The sequence below is a fragment of the Balaenoptera acutorostrata genome, chromosome 3 (genome assembly GCF_949987535.1).
Source record: "Balaenoptera acutorostrata chromosome 3, mBalAcu1.1, whole genome shotgun sequence".
Classification (NCBI taxonomy): Eukaryota; Metazoa; Chordata; class Mammalia; order Artiodactyla; family Balaenopteridae; genus Balaenoptera; species Balaenoptera acutorostrata.
The window spans coordinates 54631534-54653308 of record NC_080066.1 but is presented as its reverse complement, the minus strand read 5'-3'; the positions used below and the strand labels follow the sequence as shown (position 1 = coordinate 54653308).

The window sequence follows — 21775 nt, the reverse complement described above, 5'->3', positions numbered from 1 at the left end:
AAATGGAGAGATATGTGTGTGAGAAGTGTCAAAAACAATTCCCAGATCTGTCTTGCAAAGCAGTGCTGTTCCGTAGATAATAGTTTGAAGGAATGAATGCATGGGGACACCTGAAGGGCACCAGGGTTTCCTGAAAGGGTCAGAGGAAGGCTGAATTCCATTTTAACTATGCTCAGACTGTGCAGCCCTGAGGTTGCTAAGTGCAGACAAAGATGCAATCACACTCGACATTTTGGTTTGACTTTCAGCACATTGCTAAACCCTTTCCCTGGGTACCAAATGGCAGAGGCCAAGCCCTGAACAGTGGGCTTGAGGGAACAGCAGATGACAGAGCTGTCCTGATGGGGTTCTGCCAGCCTCCCCGCCCCTGTGGTCACCTGCACCATGAGTGCTCCATCAGCCCCTAAGTGCACAAGCTGTGCTTGGCCCTGCCTGGAAAACAGACAATTGTGCAGACGTCTGGAGAACGTACTCCTCCTCCCTCCCTGCTCTCTGTTTTCCTAGTGCAGTATTGAGCTGTGGAAGGACATTACAAAGGATGTCAGTGCCAGAGTCGGAGCAACATGTAAGCCTGTGCAGGTGTGTGGGGGTGGTGGTGAGCGGATGAACCTTAATCTTCCAACTGAAGGTATGTTATTAAACAGGGGAGGGGGAGGCAAGACGAAGATCTGTTTGGCTCATCTCCCTGTGTGTTAATTTAAATAACTAAGCAGTGATCATGGGAGCAGAACTGTCAGCCAGGATGACAACCTCCTGCCCTTCCCCCCTCAGCCCTTCACTTAACCATCTTTTTCTCCCCACTTGCTCCATCCCTTCATCAATTTACAGTTACCTGAAAGAACTTTAGATGGTGCATAAACACCATTCATGGACCCGGATGTCATGGAAATGGAGGCAGGCATATTAAGGAATACGACAGTGGGGGCCTGTCTTCTTAGGCTGGTGGGCAGGAGACAGGGTTAACAGAAGGAGTGATGGAGGGCTGTCTGAGCTGGGTCTTGAGGAGGTGTGGCTAGCGGGGTGAGGGGGAGTTGCAAGGATGTTCTAGATATAGGGACAAAAATGTGCAAAAATATGAAAATAGGAGTCAGAATGCAACAATATAAAAAATGTGTGATGATATCTCAGGAGAATAGACCTAAAAGGTGGGCAAGGACAGATTTAAAAGGTCCCTGTATTCAGGGCTAGTTACTTCTGTTTTGGGCCACTGGGAAATTCTAGAGCAAGGAGCAGAACATTTCCTGACCCCCTGACTGGCCACCCTTCTCCTTTCCTTCTCAGATGTCTTGGAGTAGGGATCACTGTTCTTTTTTTTTTTTTTTAATTAATTTATTTATTTTTGGCTGTGTTGGGTCTTCATTTCTGTGCGAGGGCTTTCTCTAGTTGCGGCAAGCGGGGGCCACTCTTCATCGCGGTGCGCGGGCCTCTTCACTATCGCGGCCTCTCTTGTTGCGGGGCACAGGCTCCAGACGCGCAGGCTCAGTAGTTGTGGCTCACGGGCCTAGTTGCTCCATGGCATGTGGGATCTTCCCAGACCAGGGCTCGACCCCGTGTCCCCTGCATTGGCAGGCAGGTTCTCAACCACTGCACCACCAGGGAAGCCCGGGATCACTGTTCTTTGTGGCAGGTCAGCAGCACGTGGGGCTCATGGCTTCAGGCTGTTGAACTGTCTCTGTTACCTGTTTGTAAAAGCTGGTCCCTGATTGTCAAGAATCAGCCAGGTCAGACCCACTTCCCCTCATTGTCCTTCATCTTAATCCCTTGGTCTCTGAACACTGGGGCATGAACTCCCTCTACAAGTGTTCACCGTCCTTCACTATATAAACCTGTGTTTTCCTGTGCTCTTCTCTCACCAGACCCTTCCTTTCCTCTCACGTTAGGAAGACGCTAATACCTGTTATTTTAGCCTCTTGAGGTGCATGGTGTACTCTCCCTTGGGGAGATTGGACATATATTTTTCCCTATTCTGTAAGGGGTTGAACTGAGACTTGGGACCCTTTCAAAGCCACACAGACCCAGAGGCACAGCTGGGCCAACAGAACATCAGGCCCTCCAGTGTTTTGCCTTCTCGTCTCACTCCCGGGTTTCTTCTCTGAAAATTCTTCTGTTTCCATGGCCCAACCTGTCTATTTACTTATATGCTATAAAACACAAGCCCTTATTTCATCTTGTGTGGTCCTGGGTTCCCAGTGGCCTTTAGGACACCCCCTCATGCACATCTGCCGAGGTCTGAAATGTGGCCCAGAGTTCTTCCCAGATAGCAACTGCTTCCCTAGTTTTTGGTTGACCAAATGGTTCCTTTTCATTCTTTCTCTGTTATGTGGCACTGGCCCTTTTTTCCAGCCCTGGCTACCAGGGGCCGCCTATCCCTCAAGTCCTGTCCTGCCTGCCAGGCCACTCAGGCCCTTCACCTCCGCAGGGAATGTTGCACTTGGCTGACTCCTGGCTCTCGGGGAGCCATTCTGAATTATTCATTCTGAATACAGAAGCCAAGACAATCTAAAACACAGTCTGAGTTTCCCTTGTTAGGGATGCAGAGCTTGTTAACTAACTTGCAAGTTCTTGACCTGACACCACTTGTGTGCAGGCTCTGGAATGATTCCACTTGGGTTGGAATCCTAACTGTGCCACTAAATGTGTGATGTGGGAGAAGTTTTATAACTTCATTTGTAAGATGGGTATAAAAATTGTACCCTTGTTCTAGGGTTTTTGTAAATATAAGTGAAAAGAGCCTTTTCACAGCACACGGCCCAGAGGAGAAACCCGTTTAGTTATTGTCAGCCAGGCTGGGTCAAGGTCTCCATGAGAGCCGGGCAGACCCCACTCAGGCTTTCCAATGAAGGGATGAACCTCCCTTTTGTTTTTCCTCCAGAGTCGTCAGTTTAAATCCTTCCCACCCTCGGCCATTCCCCAACCTTGAATTGTTTTGGAACCCAGCACCTCTGGCTGCTCCTTCACTCTGTATCACACAGGGGTGTAAAGACTATTTGGAATACATTGCCTTTCTTTTTAAGGGCTATGAGGTGTCACTTGATGTGTGCGCCAATGTTGCCCCCACATGAACCAAAGATTTCTTGCTGTCTCAGCAAAGCAACCATAAAAGAGCTGTTCAAAAGATCTCATAAAAGGCATATGAAATGGAACATAATGTCTCACAAATTCAAAAGTTTTCACCCCCTTTTTAAAGTCACGTGTCAACAGTCCAGGTTTAACCAATTCAGGTAGATTTCCTCATTGTCTGTTTCAGTCTGTATGCCATCATTTGTCAAGTCAGAAAGGTGGGGGGAGCTGCAGGTAAGAAACACATGAGTTGGCTATTGTCATGGGCTGAATGGTGTCCCCCCAAATTCACACATTAAAGCTAAGCCCAGGTTCCTCAGAATGTGACTATATTTGGAGATAGGTCCTTTAAAGGGGTAATTATGTTAAACAGAGGTCTTTAGAGTAGGTCCTAATCCACTACGACTGGTGTCTTTATAAGAAGAGGAGATCAGGACACACACAGGCACAAAGGGAGACCGTGTGAGGACAGAAGGCGGCCGTCTGTAAACCAAGGAGATAAGCCTCAGGAGACACCAGCCCTGCTTTGATCTCAGACTTCCAGCCTCCAGATCTGTGAAAAAATTCATTTCTGTTGTTTTAGCCACTGAGTCTATGACACTTTGTTTTGGTCGTCCTAGTGAACTCACACAGACATCAATGAAAAGCTACAATGCCATACAAACCATCCCAACACACTCTGCACAGCTGTCTCACCTGCACACTCAATTCCTTACGAACTTGGAGAAGTACAAGTTGCTCATTGTTAAAATCTAAAGTTTCAGAATTCATATGTCGTTTATGTCTACTAATGATAAGGAGAGTGGAACCCAAATCCTCTTGTCGGTTTTCCTGTTTTATGCTCAGCTCCTCTACTACAAGTATCTGATCCTCTGCTCTACGAACTTGCATTGTGAAGACCAGTCAACACTACTCGTAGGGTATTCACTGTGCTGGGGGTAAAACCAACCCAGAAAGGGACTTTTTAGGGCACATTTTATTATGCTGTTTTCTAAAAATAATGCAATTTTCCTAAGTCGATGACATTTGGGGACTGGTAGCCTTGAGCTCAGTAATTTAGCCAATAGTGAGAGAAACCCTTCCTGATTCACAGAAACTCCATAAAATTCCAAAATATTTGTCTGGCCACTTAATGGGAATGATAGACTGTCACAAAATGAGTTGCTAGAGTAGAAAATAGAGGATTCTGAAATGTGAAGTGGAAAGAGGAGATTGATGGTCAGACCACAGTCATGGAAATCAAGAGGAGTGACACTGAGGGGCAGTTCTAGGTAGAAAATCACTGAGTCTCTGAGTTTGGGCAAAGAAATCCCCACTGTCCAGTGAAGCCAACAGAAAATTTAACCCAAGTCCTTGCATTATGGAAGATGCAGCTGCCACTCAGTTGGGGCTCAGCCCTCTAGTATCAGCCAGTACAGCAAGTGTCTGTCTACTCACCCAAATGCTCCAACACCACCCTTTCTATCAGCTCTCCAAAAGAAGGATGTGGTCATCATTTGAAAGATTCTGGGTTGTTAAAATATGTTAAATAACATTATAAATCCTGTTCTAGTTGTCCATTATCCACAGCATTCAGAATTCTGGAAGAGGGGATTCAAGGATGGAAAACTGCAGCATCTGTGGTGTGGAAGTCTTGCATTGGGGCTGCAGACCCTGTGGGCTTTAGGTCACTGGGCAGCATGCCCTCTGGCTTCTCTGTGAGAGAGGCTGAGGTTTTTCTATTCACTATTTCACTTACCCAGTCTTTATTATTTCCTTCCTTCAGTTAGCTTTGGGTCTAGTTTGCTCTTCTTTTTCTGGTTCCTTAATATGTAAAATTGGGTTACTGATTTGAAACTTTTCTTCTTTTTTTATTTTTATAAATTTGTTTATTTTATTTATTTATTTTTAGCTGCACTGGGTCTTTGTTGCTGCACACGGGCTTTCTCTAGTTGCAGCTAGTGGGGGCTACTCTTCATTGCAGTGTACGGGCTTCTCATTGTGGTGGCTTCTCTTGTTGCAGAACACGGGCTTTAGGCACGCAGGCTTCAGTAGTTGTGGCACACGGGCTTAGTTGTTCCATGGTATGTGGGATCTTCCCAGACCAGGGCTTGAACCCGTGTCCCCTGCATTGGCAGGTGGATTCTTAACCACTGCACCACCAGGGAAGCCCCTTTCTTCTTTTTTAATTCAGACATTGACAGCTCTGAATTTCACTCTGAGCACTGCTTTTGATGCATCCCATAGGTTTTCATATGCTATATTTTTGTTTCCATTCATCTCAAAGTTTTTTTCTCATTTCTTTTGTGATTTATTCTTTGACCCATTTGTTATTTAGGATTGTGTTGTTTAATTTCCACATATTTGTGAAATTTTCCATTTTCCTTCTGTTATTGATTTCTAATTTCATTCCATTGTGGTCAGGGGAGATGCTGTGTATGCTTTCAATGTTTGGAAATTTATTGAGACTTGTTTTGTGGCTGTTCATATGGTCTATCTGGGACAGTGTTGTATGTGCCCTTGAAAAGAGAGCTATTGTTGGATGAAGTTCTCTATATACCTCTGCTAGGTCTAGCTGGGTTACAGTGTAGTTTAAATCTTCTATTTCCTTGTCATTATTCTCTGGTTTTTCTAACCATTATTGAAAGTGGGATATTGAGGTCTCCAACTATTATTGTAAAACTGTCTATTTTTCCTGAGTTTTGTCAGTTTTTGCCTCATATATTTTTGAGGCTCTGTTGTGAGGTTCATATATGTTTATAATTTCTATATATTTTTACTGGATTGAGTCTTTTGTCATTATATAGTGTCCTTCTTTGTCTCTTGTAACAAATTTTATCTTTAGCTCTCTTTTTGTTATGTTTGGGTGGAATGCTTTTTTCCATCCATTCACTTTCAACTTATTTGTATTTTTGGAACTAAAGTGAATTCCTTGTGGATAGTATATAGTTAGTTCATATTTTTTTATTGATTCTACCAGTCTCTGCCTTTTAATTGAAGTGTTTGTTTCATTTAGATTTAATATAACTACTGACAAGGAAGGATTAAAGATAATGTAGTAAGGGGTGTTTTTATGGGCCAAACTGTGTCCCTCCAAATTCGTATGTTGAAATCCTAACCCCCAGTACCTCAGAATGTGACTGTGTTTGGGGATAGGTCTTTAAAGAGATGATTAAGTCTATTTGCTTTCTATATGCTTTATTCATTTTTTGGTTCCTCAACTCTTAAATTATTGCCTTCTTTGGTATTTAATTGATTATTTTTTCTAGTGCACTATTTAAACTCTTATCTCACTTCTCATACTGCATACATTTTTAGTTATTTTCTTAATGGTCACTCTGGGGATTTAAATTAATATCTACATGTATGACAATCTAGTTTGAATTAATGCCAACTTAGTTTCAATAGTATATGAAAACTTTGCTTCTATAGTTCTGCTCCCCCTCTTATGCTGTTATTGTCAAAAATTACATCTTTATACATAGTGTGCCCAGTAACATAGATTTATAATCACCACTTTATGCATTTGTCTTTAAAATCATATAAGATAATAGAGAAGTTTATGAACCAAAAATAAAAATAATACTGGCTTTTGTATTTACCTATGTCTTTACCAGTACTGGCATTCTTCATTTCTTCATGTAACTTCCAGTTACTGCTAGTGCTCTTTTGTTTCCACTTAAAGGACTGCCTTTAGTGTTTATAATAGGACAAGCCTATCACAATGAATGCCCTCAATTTTTTGTTTATCTGGAATATCTTAATTTCTCCTTCATTTTTGAAGGATACTTTTTTCTTCCAGCACTTTGAATATGTCACTTTACTGCCTCTGGCTTCCATGGTTTCTGATGGAAATCAGTTGTCAATCTTATTTAGGATCTCTTGTTCATGAGATTATAATTATAATGTGTCTCAGTGTGGATTATAATATGTCTCAGTGTGGATCTCTTTAAGTTTATCCTACTTAGAGTTTTTTGAACTTTGATGTTAGATTAATATTTCTCATTAAAATGAAGACATTTTTGGCCATTATTTCTTCAAATATTCTTTCTGCCCCTTTCTCCTTTTTCACTAGTTCTGGGACTCCCATTATGTATGTTTTGGTATTCTTGATGGTATCCCAGAGGTCTCTTAGGCTTTGTTCATTTTTATTCATTTTTTTCTCTCTATTGTCAAACTGGATAATTTCATTTGACTTATCTTCAAGTTTGCTGATTCTTCCATCTTCTCAGATATGCTGTTGAAACTCTCTAGTGAATTTTTCATTTCAGTTTTTTTTTTTTCACCTGTAGAATTTCTATTTGGTTCTTTTTATACCTTCTATCTCTTTATTGATATTTTATATTTGTTGAGATATTGTTCTCTAGGTTTCCTTAATTTCTTTGTCCATTGTTTTCTTTAGCTCCTTGATATTTAAGGCAATTGATTTAAAGTGTTTTCTAGTAAATCCAATGTCTTTGCTTCCTCAGAGACAGATTCTGTTAATTTCTTTTTTCCCCTGTGAATGGAATATCTATTTTTGTGGGGTTTTTTTTTTTTGTATGCCTCAATTTTTTGTTGAAAACTGGATGTTTTGATTATCATAATATGGTAACTAGAGAAATCAGATCCTCCTCCATCCATAGAGTTTCCTGTTTTGCTTTTTGTGGTATTGTTGTTTGTTTAGTGAGTTTTCTCAACAACTTTTAAAAGTCTGTATTCTTTGTCATGTGTGGTCAGTCTCATTAGCTTAATGGCCAGCTAGTGATTTGATACAGATTCCTTAATAACTTGGAACAAAAAAACAGAAAATAAAAGCTCTCTTAGTCTTTGCAGATAGACTCTGTGTGTATGTTGGAGTGCTCTTTAAAGTTTAACCAGTTTACAACTTTGCCATAGCTTTCACTTCCTGCCTGTACAGATCCTGAGAGTCAGCTGGAGATGAGAACTTAGGGCCTTCTTGGGTCTTTTCTGAGCATGTGTCCAGTCCTGAGCATGCACATGGCCTTCTAGATTCTCTGGAATATGTGGGAGCTTTTCAGCCCTTATTTCTTCAAGTAACTCCTTCCTCAGCCTCTCCTTCCTAGGCTTTCAGTCTGTCTGTTGATTGCCCCAACTGTATCCGTTTCCCCTGTGACTGTGGTGAATACATTTGCCTTTAAATGTTTTCAACAAATAACACCCTAGGAAGACACCTCTGAGTCAGTTGAAACAAAGGCAGACCCTTGAGCCAATCCTTCAGGGACCCACCAGACAGATCAAAGCAAGCAACTAACATTCTTTGAGAATAAGGTCCATATCATTCCTGTTACCAGCAACCTGCACAAGTATTGTGAGTTCCCATTTTCATGCCCACTGCAGAGCTAGAGAGTGGGGGCTGGTAACAGGGTAAGATAAAATGCTACAGAACCTGCTTACTGGTTTTCAGACATTTTTTTTCTTGTTAAGTTTTCTCTGGCTGTTGTAAGTTTTTTATCAGATTCCAGAGTTCCATAAAAAGTTGATGACTGTTTTTGCAGCTTATTTACTGCTTTTGTGGATGTTCCCTAGTCCCCCACTTCTACTGATGTCACCTTTACTTCTCCTCTAGGACTTTTAAAGCATTTACTGTGTGTCAGGCATTGTACTACATATCTGTATTGGTATTTGGTATGTCAGGACTTAACACTGTAAGATAAGCTTTATATAATCCCCTTTATAGGGAAATGTGGGCACATGGAGACTGAGCTGAGCATTGGGGCCGGGTCTGTTTGATTTCACTGTCTATTCCATCTTCTCTGTAGCCCACAACACTGTTGATTGCATTGTGCTTTATGATTAGAGATGTACTTGAATTTCACTTTGAGAAAGGAATGTCTTTGCATAATTTTGCTGCTCCTTTTTTGCAGCAGTCTTTTTATTGACTAAGCTTGTGTTTATTTTCCTACATTTGATTTATTAAGAAGGTTTATTGCTGGGTGTGTGGATACACATAAAAAATTAACCAAAATGTTTCCACTCTCACATCAATCATTACAGTGCCTTCCTGAGGAACACAAGCATTAAAAAAGAAATAGCCATGTTAATCAAAATAAATCAATAAAGTTTATATGCCTTTTGGATAAGAATATGGCTAAGTTTGTAAAATTATCATACATCTACTAGTTTTCCCAAAATATAGAATTCCTGACATCTTCTTTCCAACAGCTGAAGAGGAATGAGAATCCTAATAAGTAGTGCAAGTTCAGAGAGGATTTTCAGCCAGAATAATTCTGATGGTTGCTCCCTTGTACATCCCTATTACATTGAAGAGTACAAAATGAATCAATTAGATTTAGAATGACTTATGAAATGTGTAACTCAAGCTGGAAGTAAATTGTAGAATTTGGTTTCATTGCTAAAAGGAAGAGGTTCATTATGTTATCTCAATAACAGTTTTGTGTTTTTTTTTTAAGTATGGAACTTTACAATTGTATAAACCAAAACATGCATCATTTTAGTATAGTCTTATTGGAACTTTCAGATAATGCCCTAAGTTCTGCTTTCTGCAAGGTTGCCCTTCAATGAATTTAAATTCTATTGCCTTTTAAACAAGTCACTGCACCCTTTATTCTTCTGCTCTCCATTGGCTGCTGCCCACCCCAACCTGGGCTGTACCTGCTGAACTTGGTATCTCATCTCATCTTTATCACAGGCAAAGGCCCTGCTTTAGCTTTGGGCAGGGTCAGGGTTAGTGCTAAGACGGAGATCCCTCAGGAGGGCGACTAACCAGGATAAGCACCATGGCCAGGCCCTGAAGGAAACTAGGCTTGCAGTTCTGGTTTGGATCAAACTTAATTACAATAGGTGTACAACTGTCACCAAAGGGACCAGTATGCACAGGTTAGTTAGTAAAAAGATGGGGTGGGAGTGGCTGAACCTGACAATGACCTCTGGGTTCCAACATACATTGTTCCCAACTTGTCAATGTTTAGATTTAAAAAGTTCAGTTTTTACATAGCTGAGCTTTAGAATGTTTTCCTCAAAACATTATTATGAATTGTAGTTAGTTTCAAGGAAAACCAGCGATGCCTAACTGACAAATAATAAACATGGCATATCACTATTTATCACTATACACGGAATAGTGATTGTTTACAGGAAGAGAAATGCATTCATGCATTTTTTTATTGAATGAATAAGTTTGCAGTTCTTCCTGAGCACAGGAGTATAGGAGAGAATGCTCCAGTAAACAGAATTTTGACATCAGGCAGAGCTCTTGGGGAAGTTTCTGAAGGAGAAGCAGGGCTATCTCTATTCCTAGCGCTAGTGACTCAATAAATACATATGAGTAGACATGTTATATTAATAAAAAGACCAATTCTTTGTAGTACCTGAGTAAACTTCTCTTATTTGCCAACCTAGAGGTAAATCAAATATAAGGAAAACAAGCATATAACCCTCAGAGGTGGGCTTCCTTTCAGAGACCTTCCCCCTGACGACCCAGCACAAAAGGTGCTCCTCATGCAGATATTACTCTGTAGCTTCTTCATCTCTGAGGATGTGACTCAGGTGTAGAGCAAGGAAGACTCTCCAGAGTGTTGAAGTAGCCCTGCACAGCCCCATCCAGGTGGGAATAAGCCAGAGGCAGCACAATGAGCCTACAGAAAAATAAAGATGTTGCCTACAAAGAGCCAGCTGAGAGTGCCAGCTTTCCTCCATCTCCAAAGCTGGCAGCCCTTCAGATGGGTGCAACCATAGTAAACAGAAAGTTATGTACATTAAGTATTCTTATGTTCCTTACAAAGACTCACTTGGAAAAGTATCAGCCAAATTAAGCCTCACCTCTTTCCCATAACACCAATCATTAGGTGCTATGTTAGTATTGAATTTCAAGAGTCCCCAAATATATTTCATATATTGCCTGAGAGTCTTGATAGGAAGGTGATGTTTCCACTGAATGACCAGTGGAGGCATATTACTCAGCCATAAAAAAGAATGAAGTAATGCCATTTGCAGCAACATGGATGGACCTAGAGATTGCCATACTGAGTGAAGTAAGTCAGACAGAGAAAGACTATCATTATATCACTTATATGTGGAATCTAAAATGTAACACAAATGAACATATCTAAGAAACACAAACAGGTAAGAGAACAGACTTGTGGTTGCCAAGGGGGAGGGGTGGGGGAGAGAAAAAAAAAACAGTGGAGATGCAGCCTGCAGCTCAGTCACTGACCAAGCCAGGCCACCTTGCATGAGGTGTCTGGTCCATTTCATTATCAAGCCTGTGATTTTCATGACAGTGAATACTTTGTGAGTTATTTATAAGTTGACCAAACCAAATTTCTTTCTCAACTTTGTGAAAATTATTTAACAATTGGTTATTGGATTAGTAATATTATTATTTTTTTATTTTATGGAAACTACTGTGTTAGTTTTCTATTGTTGCTGTAACAAATTACCACAGACTTAGTGGCTTTAAAACTATACAAATTTATTATCTTACTGCTCTGGAGACCAGAAGTCTGAAAAAGGTCTTATGTTGCCAGGATTGTGTCTCTTCTGGATTCTCTAGCGGAGAATTATTTCCTCACCTTCCCCAGCTTCTGGAGGCTGCCTGCATTCCTTCGTTCATGGCCCTGCATCACTCCTTCCACTATCACTGCTTCCAGCATCACATCTCCCACTTCAACTCAGACATTCCTGTCTCCTTCTTATAAGTACGCTTGTGCTTACATTGGGCCTGTCCAATAATTGTGGTAGTCTCCCCACCCCCAAATCCTTAATTTAATCTCATCTGAAAAGTCCCTTTGGCCATGGTAGGTATCACGTTCATAAGTAGGAAGTATTAGGACATGAACATCTTTAGGGAATCATTATTTTGCTTACCACAATCTGTGTTCTGCCCCCCAAATTCATGTGTGTCCCATGTGCAAAAAATATTAATCTCATTCCAATATCCCCCAAAGTCTCAACTCATTACGACATCAAAGTCCATAGTCTCAACTAAATCTCATCAGCTCCAAAGTTCCAAATCTCATCATCTGAATCATCTAAATCAGCTATGTGTGAGGATTTGGGTATGATCTACCCTGAGGCACAATCCTCATCTGTGAATTTGTAGAACTCAAGAAACAAGTTAATTACCCACAGAATACAATGGTGGGACAAGCATAGGATAACAGTTAAAGATATTCCCATTTGAAAGTAGAGAAAATAGTAGGAGAAAAGGAAGCACTATTCCCCCCCAAATTTCTAAATCCGGTTAGGCAAACAACAGTAGGTTTCAAGGCCTGGGGCTAATCCTCCATGATTAAGCCTCTGCCCTTAGAGTCATCCTTCCTTTTTCATGAAGGGTAGCACATGTTTGCAGTTGAGTAGTTTCTTTCAACCTATTTCCTGCCTGTGGAATGTTGGTGTTCTGACAGCCTTCTTTCATTTTGGCCTCTATCTGTCCCATTCAGCCCAAACTGACAGTGTTTCTGCTGGTATAAAATGTTTAAGAATCATTTACATCTCCTGTGTATGTCTCAAGAATTTACACTTGAGATTACACTTCATAAATCTTTCATGGATAATTCGTTCTCTAATGACTTTTGCTTACATGGCTGAGAGGACCCATGAGTCACACATCTAATTTCCTCAAAGAGTCTGAGGCAGTAGCAAAAGATCCAACCACACCCTTGGCTTTCCCTTAAGAGTATGTTTTCCTGACAATGAATCTCCTAATTATAGCGTCTTTTGCAACCTGGATAAACTGAGAATTTCCCAAATCAAGTCTTGGTCCCTTTTTTGTTGGCAGTCCTTACCTTAATCTGTCTCCTTCTTCTCACATTTTACTATAAGCAACAGGAAGAAAAAACAGGCCACAACTTTAACACTTAGCTTGGACTCTCCTCATCTAAGGGTCCAATTTCATCATTGTATCAGTTTCCTGTGGCTACTGTAACAAATTACCACAAACTTGGTGACTTAAAACACATTTACTGTCTTACATTTCTGGAGACCATGAGTCTGAAATCAGTGACACTGGGGCAAAATCAAGGTTTTGGCTGGGCTGTACTCCCTCTGGAGGTTCTAAGACAAAATCCGTTTACTTGCCTTTTCCAGTATCTAGAGCGTCATGCGTGCATTCCTTGGCTCAGGGCACCTTCCTACATCTTCAAAGCCAGCAGCACAGCATCTTCAAACATCTGTGCTTTCATCACATCACCTTCTTTCTTTTATCTATGTGCAATTTCCTTTGCCTCTCCCTTATAAGGATCTTTGTGATTGCATTTAGTGCCCACCTGGTTAATCTCCCCATCTCAAGACCCTTAATCACATTTGTAAAGACCCTTTTCCCATATAAGGTAATGTTTACAACTTCCAGGAATTAGGACCTTTTATCTTTGAGGGGCATTATTTAGCCTACTGCAATCTTTTACAAGTTCCGCTTTCCACCTAAGCTTTCTGTCACTATACAGTGAGAATCTCCTTTCCTCCAAGTTCCAGTTTCCTCATTTCCTTCTGTGACCTCACCATTAGGGCCTTTGATGTCCATATTGCTACCAACAGTGTGTTTATGACCATATAATGTAAGTCTTCTCTACCATGTTTCTCACTGCAAGTTCTCATTACAGAATCATTAACATTCACATTTCAATTAACAGTCTGTTCAACGTAGTCTAGGCTTTTTCTATAATGAATCTCAAAATTCTTCCAGCCTCTTCCCACTGCCCAATTCCAAATCATTTCCACTTTTTTAGGTATTTGTTACAGTAGCATCCCACTTCCAAGTACCAAATTTTGTATTATTTTCCTATTGATGTTGTAACAAATTATCACGAATTTATTGGCTAAAACACAACCAATTTATTATCTTACAGTTCTGGAGGTCAAAAGTCCAAAAAGGTCTTATGAGGCTAAAGTCAAGCTGTAGGCAGCAGGATTGCATTCCTTCTGGATTCTCTAGGGGAGAATCCTTTCCTTGCCTCTTCCAGCTTCTAGAGGCCACCTGCATCCCTGGGTCCATGACCACAATCCCATGACCTCTGCTTTTGTCATCATATCGCCTCTGACTCTTACACTCCTGCCTTCCTCTCATAAGGACTGCTGTGATTCTCCTGGGCCCATCTGGATAATCCAAGATAAACTCCCCTTTCCCAAGGGCCTTAACTTAATCATGCCTGCACAGCCCTTTTGCTATTTAAGGTAACATATTCACAAGTCATGAGGTCTGGGGGATTAAGACATGGATATCTTTGCAGGACCATTATTCTGCCTACCACCACACCTTCTATTGCACTGAAGTATTCTCATGTAAATGAAGAAAGCTCAGATCTGGAGAGCATATTGGGTAGAAATCTCTTTTCACACCTGTTAACTCTTCTCTTTTTTTTCAGAGAATAAAGGAGCTGTTATTATTTCTCTTTTTCAAATGGAAAGGCTGGACCAGAGAAGTTAGGCAGTTTTACAAAGGTTGCACAATTCATTAATGGCAAAGCTACTCTAGAATTTGGCTGTTTTAACATCTGAAGCACATGCCACTGCGGGCTGCCCCTGGGCAAGCAGAGAGCTCTCTAGCGAGTTTACATCCAAGTTGAAGCAAACAGCTTAACTCACAAAATGCCCTTTTTCTTACCCTAAAATTAAGATGTTCAAAAATGGGATATTATGTTCCAATAAGTTAATGCTTGAATGTCTTTAGAAACAGAAATTTGACCTTTGGGAAAAAAAGCTGGATCCTTGGATCTACCAGTAATTCAGTAAGTTTTTCCATAGGCACATTCCTTAACCTTTTGAGAAAAGTAAGGGCTTCTAGGAGGTGGCCTGGCTGGCTCCTTTGAGCTCTGACAGTCCACATTCCATGGAGTGCTCTGATCTCAATTCTGTGTGAAGGAGGTTGGTTGTACATCAAGGGACACTGCATTTTAAGAACCCCATGAATGGAAGGGTTCCTCTTATCTAGAGATATTATTTGAGTACTATAAAAGCATAGGCCTTTTTTGAAATGCTTAAAGGATCAAAATTTTAAGTGTTGTTCTCTTACTAAGGGTGAAACATTTGCTATTGGGGAATTTATCTGAATAATACATTCACTCCTTAGAGGAGAGACACTATCATAGATGAAGTATATTTTTCTGATGTTTGGAATTCAAATTCTAAAGAAGTCTATTAAAATGGGAGAACAATCTGTGAGGCTCTAATGTTAGCATTTATCAAGATGGTAATTGTAGAATTATCTTTTTTATGTTTTCACTGGAATTATTTTTTTCTTCAAAAGGGTTTTCCTTTCAAAAAAAAAAAAAGGGTTTTCTTTTTCCATCCAGCTAAATTCTGTCCACCTGTCTCTACCCACCCTCTCTCCTCCTGTTATATGCTAAAAGCAGACTCCTTGGTGTACATTCCTTGCCATCATTAAATGTTGTCAGTGCAGTGGTTTTGGCATAGATCTCAGGACCAAACAGCTAGAATAAAACAAGACAGCAGATGCTGAGACCACAGTGACAGAAAGGATGGCTCCTCACCTCTCTTATAAACACACGGTGTTGGCCAAGAAAGAGGAGTACATGAGGAAAAGGAGGAAAAGCCAGGAGTGGGCAGAGTGCCAGAGGTGGGAGGTCAAGTCTCCCTGAGGGGTCTACTCTGACAAGTAAGGGCAAGCAACAGGAATGCAGGTGGCAGTGCCTCCAGTGACCCCGGGGATCAAAGCACCCCAGCACCAAGCAGCGGGGAGAGGAGTTAACTGTGATTCACCACATTGTCAAGAATTCAGCCAACAGATCTGGCTTCAAGGCAGCCTCCAGACCCAGTGGGCCCTAGAGTGTTTTCTGGGAGACAGAAGCCCAGTTATGTGAGCTCCAAGACATGGCAGTGTCTGGAGAGAAGATTCTGCCATGGAAGGACCATCTCCACGTCACCCTACTGGTGGGAGTCCAGCCCATAGTTGTTGATATTATTGGGGGCAACTTGAAGACTGCAGCACTGGGTCTGCTGGTTGAAGTCTGCTGTGCATACAGCAGGGCTTGGACAGTCAGGACCACCTGAAACACCCTGCACCCCCTCACACTGTTCCCACTGGCTGAGCCCAGCATCTTCCTTACACCAAGGCCATCAACTGTTGGAGCAGAGGCCATAGACCAGCACTGAGATGTACTTTTCTAATTGGAAGCGTTCTCTGTTCTCCCACATCACCATTTCTTCATGTGCTTATTTTCACATTTATTGCTTTGTACCTGGCACTGTAGCTTTATATATACTTTTTATGTCCCTACTATAAATTTGCTTCTCAAAGAAATTCTAGATTTACTGAGTCATTGTGATTTTATTCTCTAGAACATATTTGACTCACTTAAGTTTTCTGCCCTACTATTGCTTTGTTTAACAAATGGCTTAAGTTTACTAACAAGATAAATTAAAACACTGTTTTCCTTTATGTTGTCCTCCTCACAGGCTGTGGTTTTTAAGTCCTGTTTTCTTAATTCTAATAAGGAAATATTCCTTTACCTTCCCCATTTTGTAGTCTCTAATAATAATCCTTTTACATAGTTTATGCTTGAAGATGTCCACACATATACAGATATATGTATATATATATTACACAAACACACATCTGCATGCTAGAATTAAATATTTTACCTTTCAAAGTCATGATTATGCAGAGATTTTAAAGATGTGGGAAATACCCCTGCTCTAATGTTAGGTAAACAGAAGACTGAATTTTATAAACCAAGAACAAAAAGAAAACATCTGTAGCTGTGAAGAAATCTGGACAAAGTGTACCAGGTGAAATTATAAGTGAAATGATATGTATTTGTAATTTTCTTCTTTATAACTTTTCTGTATTTTCCATATTCTTCTACGAACATAGGTGGCATATAATTTTAGGTATCATCTCCCCACCTGAATATGAGACTTTTGTGGTATATTCTCATCCATGTGCACTCACACCCTCTGGAAATCACTCCATTTTGGGGAGAGTGGTACCCCCAGGCAGAGGCAGCAGATTTCCTCTCCGTGATGGGCACACACCTTCCTTCCACTGACACGTTTTAGCTTCATTCAGAGAATACATGAATTGACTACTCCAACTGCAATCGTCAAGTGTGAATTACATGCCCAATTTAATAGCAAAAAAGCTATCTTAAAAGAAGGAAGCAGTAAAGGCAAAAATGATTGTTTTTACATTTTGATTCTCACCCCAGGCACATGGGCAAGATCCAGACTTAATATAACAAAATAGAATTGTAACGTCTGTTTAAAGTTGAAAATTGTGCAATTTGATTTCATTTAATGCAATTACATTTCATTTTAAATAATAGAATTAAACACTAAGGACAGAAGACTAACTCATTAAAGAAATTTAGATTTACTACTTAATTAGTAAATCTGTAGAGAAATAAAAGCACTACAGCATGACTACTCTGCAAGTACAAACAGAGCTTTGGGTCACACAGCCTGTGGGGCACGTGCCATTAGGGGCTCTGCATTCTTGTCCAGATCCCTTAATATCCATGCCTCACTTTCTTACCTTGAAACTGGGGTGATAATAGCAATACATTGTGCTATTCTAATTAGATATGTTAATGCAGGTGAAGCACTTAACAGTCCCTAGCCCAGACCAGCAACTCTTATGATCAGCACTGTTTTAGTCATTGGTGACAGTGGTAGTGGATGGTGGTATTATTATTTGGAAGACCAGACTTGGATTAAAAACAATAAGAAAGTTGCTATCATAACACAATTTCGCTTACTCTATAGTTTCATGACATCAACCCAGTACACAATAATTATAGCCAGCTTCTGGTCAAAACTTGGACTGTGTATTTATTCCACATTTATATTTTTGAGCGTATAAATTATTTTAGAACATACATATATTTTCAGCCTTGTCAAGGGAAGTTTTTTAGATTACTGTGGGTAAGTGATGGGAGAATAAAAGAATAAATTATCTTTAAAGGCATCTCAAATTGCTTTACAAGCTGTAATGTATGTACAGACACTCAGCAAGCCACAGAACTCCTGAGTAGATTTGATTTAAACCTTATTTCTAAATGATATTCATCTACAATGCAATCCTATGTAATTTGGTGGGACAGTTTAGACAATTTCATAAAAGATAGTAATTAAAATAATGAGTGGAGTACTTAATATGGCTTTCTGGAATGTGGTGTCCAGTAAATAGCCAGAGTCGGTGAGTCATTGAAAGGTCCCCATCTCTTGTTTTTCAGCTTGACCATCTCGGCAGAATGCCCAATGCAACTTGAAGACTTCCCGATGGATGCCCATGCCTGCCCTCTGAAATTTGGCAGCTGTAAGTTATTTTCACAAGTAAGAACCATGGATATATTTTGGGGGTTATGTCCCCCAAAGACAGAGAAGCATTTAGGTTCTATATGTGAATAAACATGAGATGACCTGCAGTCTGCTTGGGAAGGCTGGAGAGTATGGTGGGGCACACACCAGGCTGTTTTCCTTGCTTGTAACTGAGAATGCAAGTGGAGGCACTTGTCAATTAGGGTATGCTCCTCAGGAAGCAGTTCCCTACCCTTAGACCTGCACCAGGCAATTCTTTCTTGTCTTCACTTCTCAGATTGCAGGTCACCTCCTCCAACAGCCCTTAATGACCCAATTTCAGTTACCCACCTGATAACTCCTTATTGCATGGTAGTTATTGCTATGTTGAGTCACTTCTTCTCAGATGTTCCATATGAACATTTGATTATTTATATGTGGGTTATTTAATTTTTAAACAGTTTGGGGATTTTCCAGTTATCTTTCTGTTACTGATTTTAGTTTAATTCCATTATAGTCAGAGGACACCCTCTGTATGGTTTCAACTTTTCTTACATTTATGGGGGTTTATTTCATGACTCAGAATAGGATTCATTTTGATATTTGTTCTGTGAACACTTGAAAGTCATGTGTACTTTGCAGTTGCTTGGTAGAGTGCTCTACAAGTATTGATTAGATCCTGTTGATTATGGTGTTGTGAGTTCTATATTGTTTGCTGATTTTCTGTCTACATCAATTGTTGAGAAAGAGGTGCTGAAGTCTTTGACTGTAATTGTGCAGTTGACTATTTCCACTTTCAATTCAGTAAGTTTTTTGTTTCATGTATTTCTCAGCTGTTTTGGTGTACACACATTCAGGATTATACTTTCTTGTGGATGAATTAACCCTTTATGATTGCATAATGTTCATCTCTGTCTCTGGTAATTTTCTTTGCTTTGAATTCTACTTTACCTGAAATCCATATGGCCACTCTTTCTTTTGATTAATATTTGAATGATGTATATATTTCCATATGTTTACTCTAAGCATCATTACATTAAAATGAGCTTCTTGCAGATGGTGTATAGTTAGGTCATATTTTTTAATTCACTTTGCCAGTCTTTATTTTCAATTGGTGTATTTTCATAATTTACATTTTATCGAACTATTGATATGTTAGGACTTAAGTCTGCCATTTTATTTGATTTTTTGGTTTTCCATTCTCTATGTTTTCCATTTCTCTATTTTCTTTTTCCTGACTCCCTGTGGGTTATCTGAACATTTATTATGATTTGATTTTTATTTATTTATAGTGTTTTTGTGTATATCTTCTTGTACATCTTTTATTTTAATTTTATTTATTTATTTTTGTCTGTGTTGGGTCTTTGTTGCTGCATGTGGGCTTTTCTCTAGTTGCGGCAAGTGGGGGCTACTCTTTGTTGTGGTGCATGGGTTTATTGCAGTGGCTTCTCTTGTTGTGGACCATGGGCTCTAGGTGCACAGGCTTCAGTAGTTGTGGTGCACGGGCTTAGTTGCCCCGTGACATGTGGGATCTTAGTTCCCTGACCAGGGATCAAACCCACATCCCCTGCATTGTAACAGATTCTTTACCACTGGACCACCAGGGAAGTCCCTAGCCATTCTTTTAGGATAGACTGCTGGCAATAAATTCTCTGAGTTTTTCTTCATCTGAAAATACCTTGATTTCTCCCTTCATACCTGAAGAACATTTTTAGTGAATACAAGATCCTGTTCTGACAGTTCTTGTGGCATTTGAAAAATGTGCTACTTTGCTGTTGCCTCCATGGTTTCTGTTGAGGAATCTGCTGTAATTCAAACCATATTTTCTTTATAGGTGAGATATCTTTTCTCTCTTGTTGCTTTCAAGTTTTTTTCTTTGACTTTAGTTTCAGAAGTTTGACTATGATGTGTATTAGTGTGGATTTCTTTGGGTTTACTGATTTGGGATTTACTCCACTTCTTGAATCTATAGATTTTGGTCAAATTTAGGACGTTTGACCAGTTATTACTTTGAATACTTTTTCTGCCCCATCCTCTTTCTCTTCTTCTTTCCTGACTCAAATGACATGAATGTTAGATCTTTTGTTGTGTTCTTACAAGTACTGAGGCTCTTTTCACTTTTTTTTCTATTACATCTGTGTATGGTCACAGGCTCCTCCAGATGGCTGTTCCCTTGTTCTCTGTATATCCCTTGCCTGACCAGTGCCTGCTTCACCTACACCCTACTCATATGACTGACCTACATACTTGCCCCAGGCCACAGCTAATGACTGTTCTAGCTTTAGATAAGAACTCTCCACTCTGCTTATCAAAGGGGTGGTGAGGGACAGACCCCTCTGCTGGTTTCCCTGGTAACCAATGAGGTAACCTGATATAATTTCCCCCTATAACTGGCAATCTCTCCTTCCGCCCCAGGAGCAAAGATGGCCACGTGTCCTGCCCGCCATCTGCCAAACATGGTGGGGTGTCACTCCAGGACCTTGCTTCAGAGGTGTAAGCTCCCCCATCCATTAAACCGTTGATGTTTCTGTCACTGGCTCTTTCTTCAGTCTTAAGGATGGGCAAGTAGAGGCCTTTGTAGACCTGCAGGGTGCAGCCCAACAATCTGTTTTTCAGATAACTTAATTTTTATTGTTCTATCTTTAATTTTACTGATTCTTTCTTTTGCCCCCTCCATCTTTCTGAGGAACTCATTCACTGAGCTTCTTATTATGGTTATTGTTTTCTTTAATTTTATGTGTCAACTTGACTGGGCCACAGGATGCCCAGATATTTGGTCAAACTTTATTGTAGGCATGCATGTGAAGATATTTTTTGATAAGATTAGCATTTAAATCAGTTGACTGAGTAAAGCAGATTGCCCTCCCTAATGTGGATGGGCCTCGTTCAATCAGTTGAAGACCTGAATAGAACAGAAGGGCTGACCTTCCCGTGGGTAAGAGGAAACTCCTCCTGCCGATTGCCTTGAGCAAGAATGTTGGTCTTTTCCTTCCATGCAAACTGAAACAGCTCTTCTTGGGTCTCCAGCCTAACAATTCTCAGACTGGAACTACACCATCAGTTCTCCTGGTTCTTCAGCTTGCTGATTGCAGATCTTGGGACTTCTCAGCTCCCATTATTGCATGAGGCAATACCTTATAATAAACCATGTATGTATATGTGTGTGTGTGTCTATATATATATATATATATATATATATATGTAAATATATGTATATGTATATATGTCTATATAGAGAGAGACACACACACACACATATATGTATATATACCTATTGTTTCTGTTTCTCTGGAGAACCCTGACTAATACAGATTTTGGTTATGAGACGTGGGTGCTACTGTAGCAAATACCTGGAAATGTGGATGTGGCTTTAGAACTGGGTAATGGATAGAGGCTGGAGAGTTTTGTGGTGCATGTTAGAAAAAGCCAAGATTGCTATGAAGGGACTGTTGGGTGAAACATGGATGTTAAAGGAGATACTGGTAAGGGCTCAGAAAGAAAAAAAACAGCTAAAGAGAAA

The 21775-nt window shown here is 40.2% G+C and overlaps 1 protein-coding gene across 2 annotated transcripts in view; it reads left to right on the top strand.

The window, feature by feature from the left end:
• GABRA5 (gamma-aminobutyric acid type A receptor subunit alpha5) overlaps window positions 1–21775 on the top strand; it is a 103047-nt gene that overhangs the window by 41713 nt on the left and 39559 nt on the right. For both annotated transcript variants that reach the window (XM_057543562.1, XM_007179122.2), the window contains exon 7: window positions 18192–18274. In XM_057543562.1, coding sequence (XP_057399545.1) covers window positions 18192–18274 — 83 coding nt within the window. The remainder of the gene's footprint in view (window positions 1–18191; window positions 18275–21775) is intronic.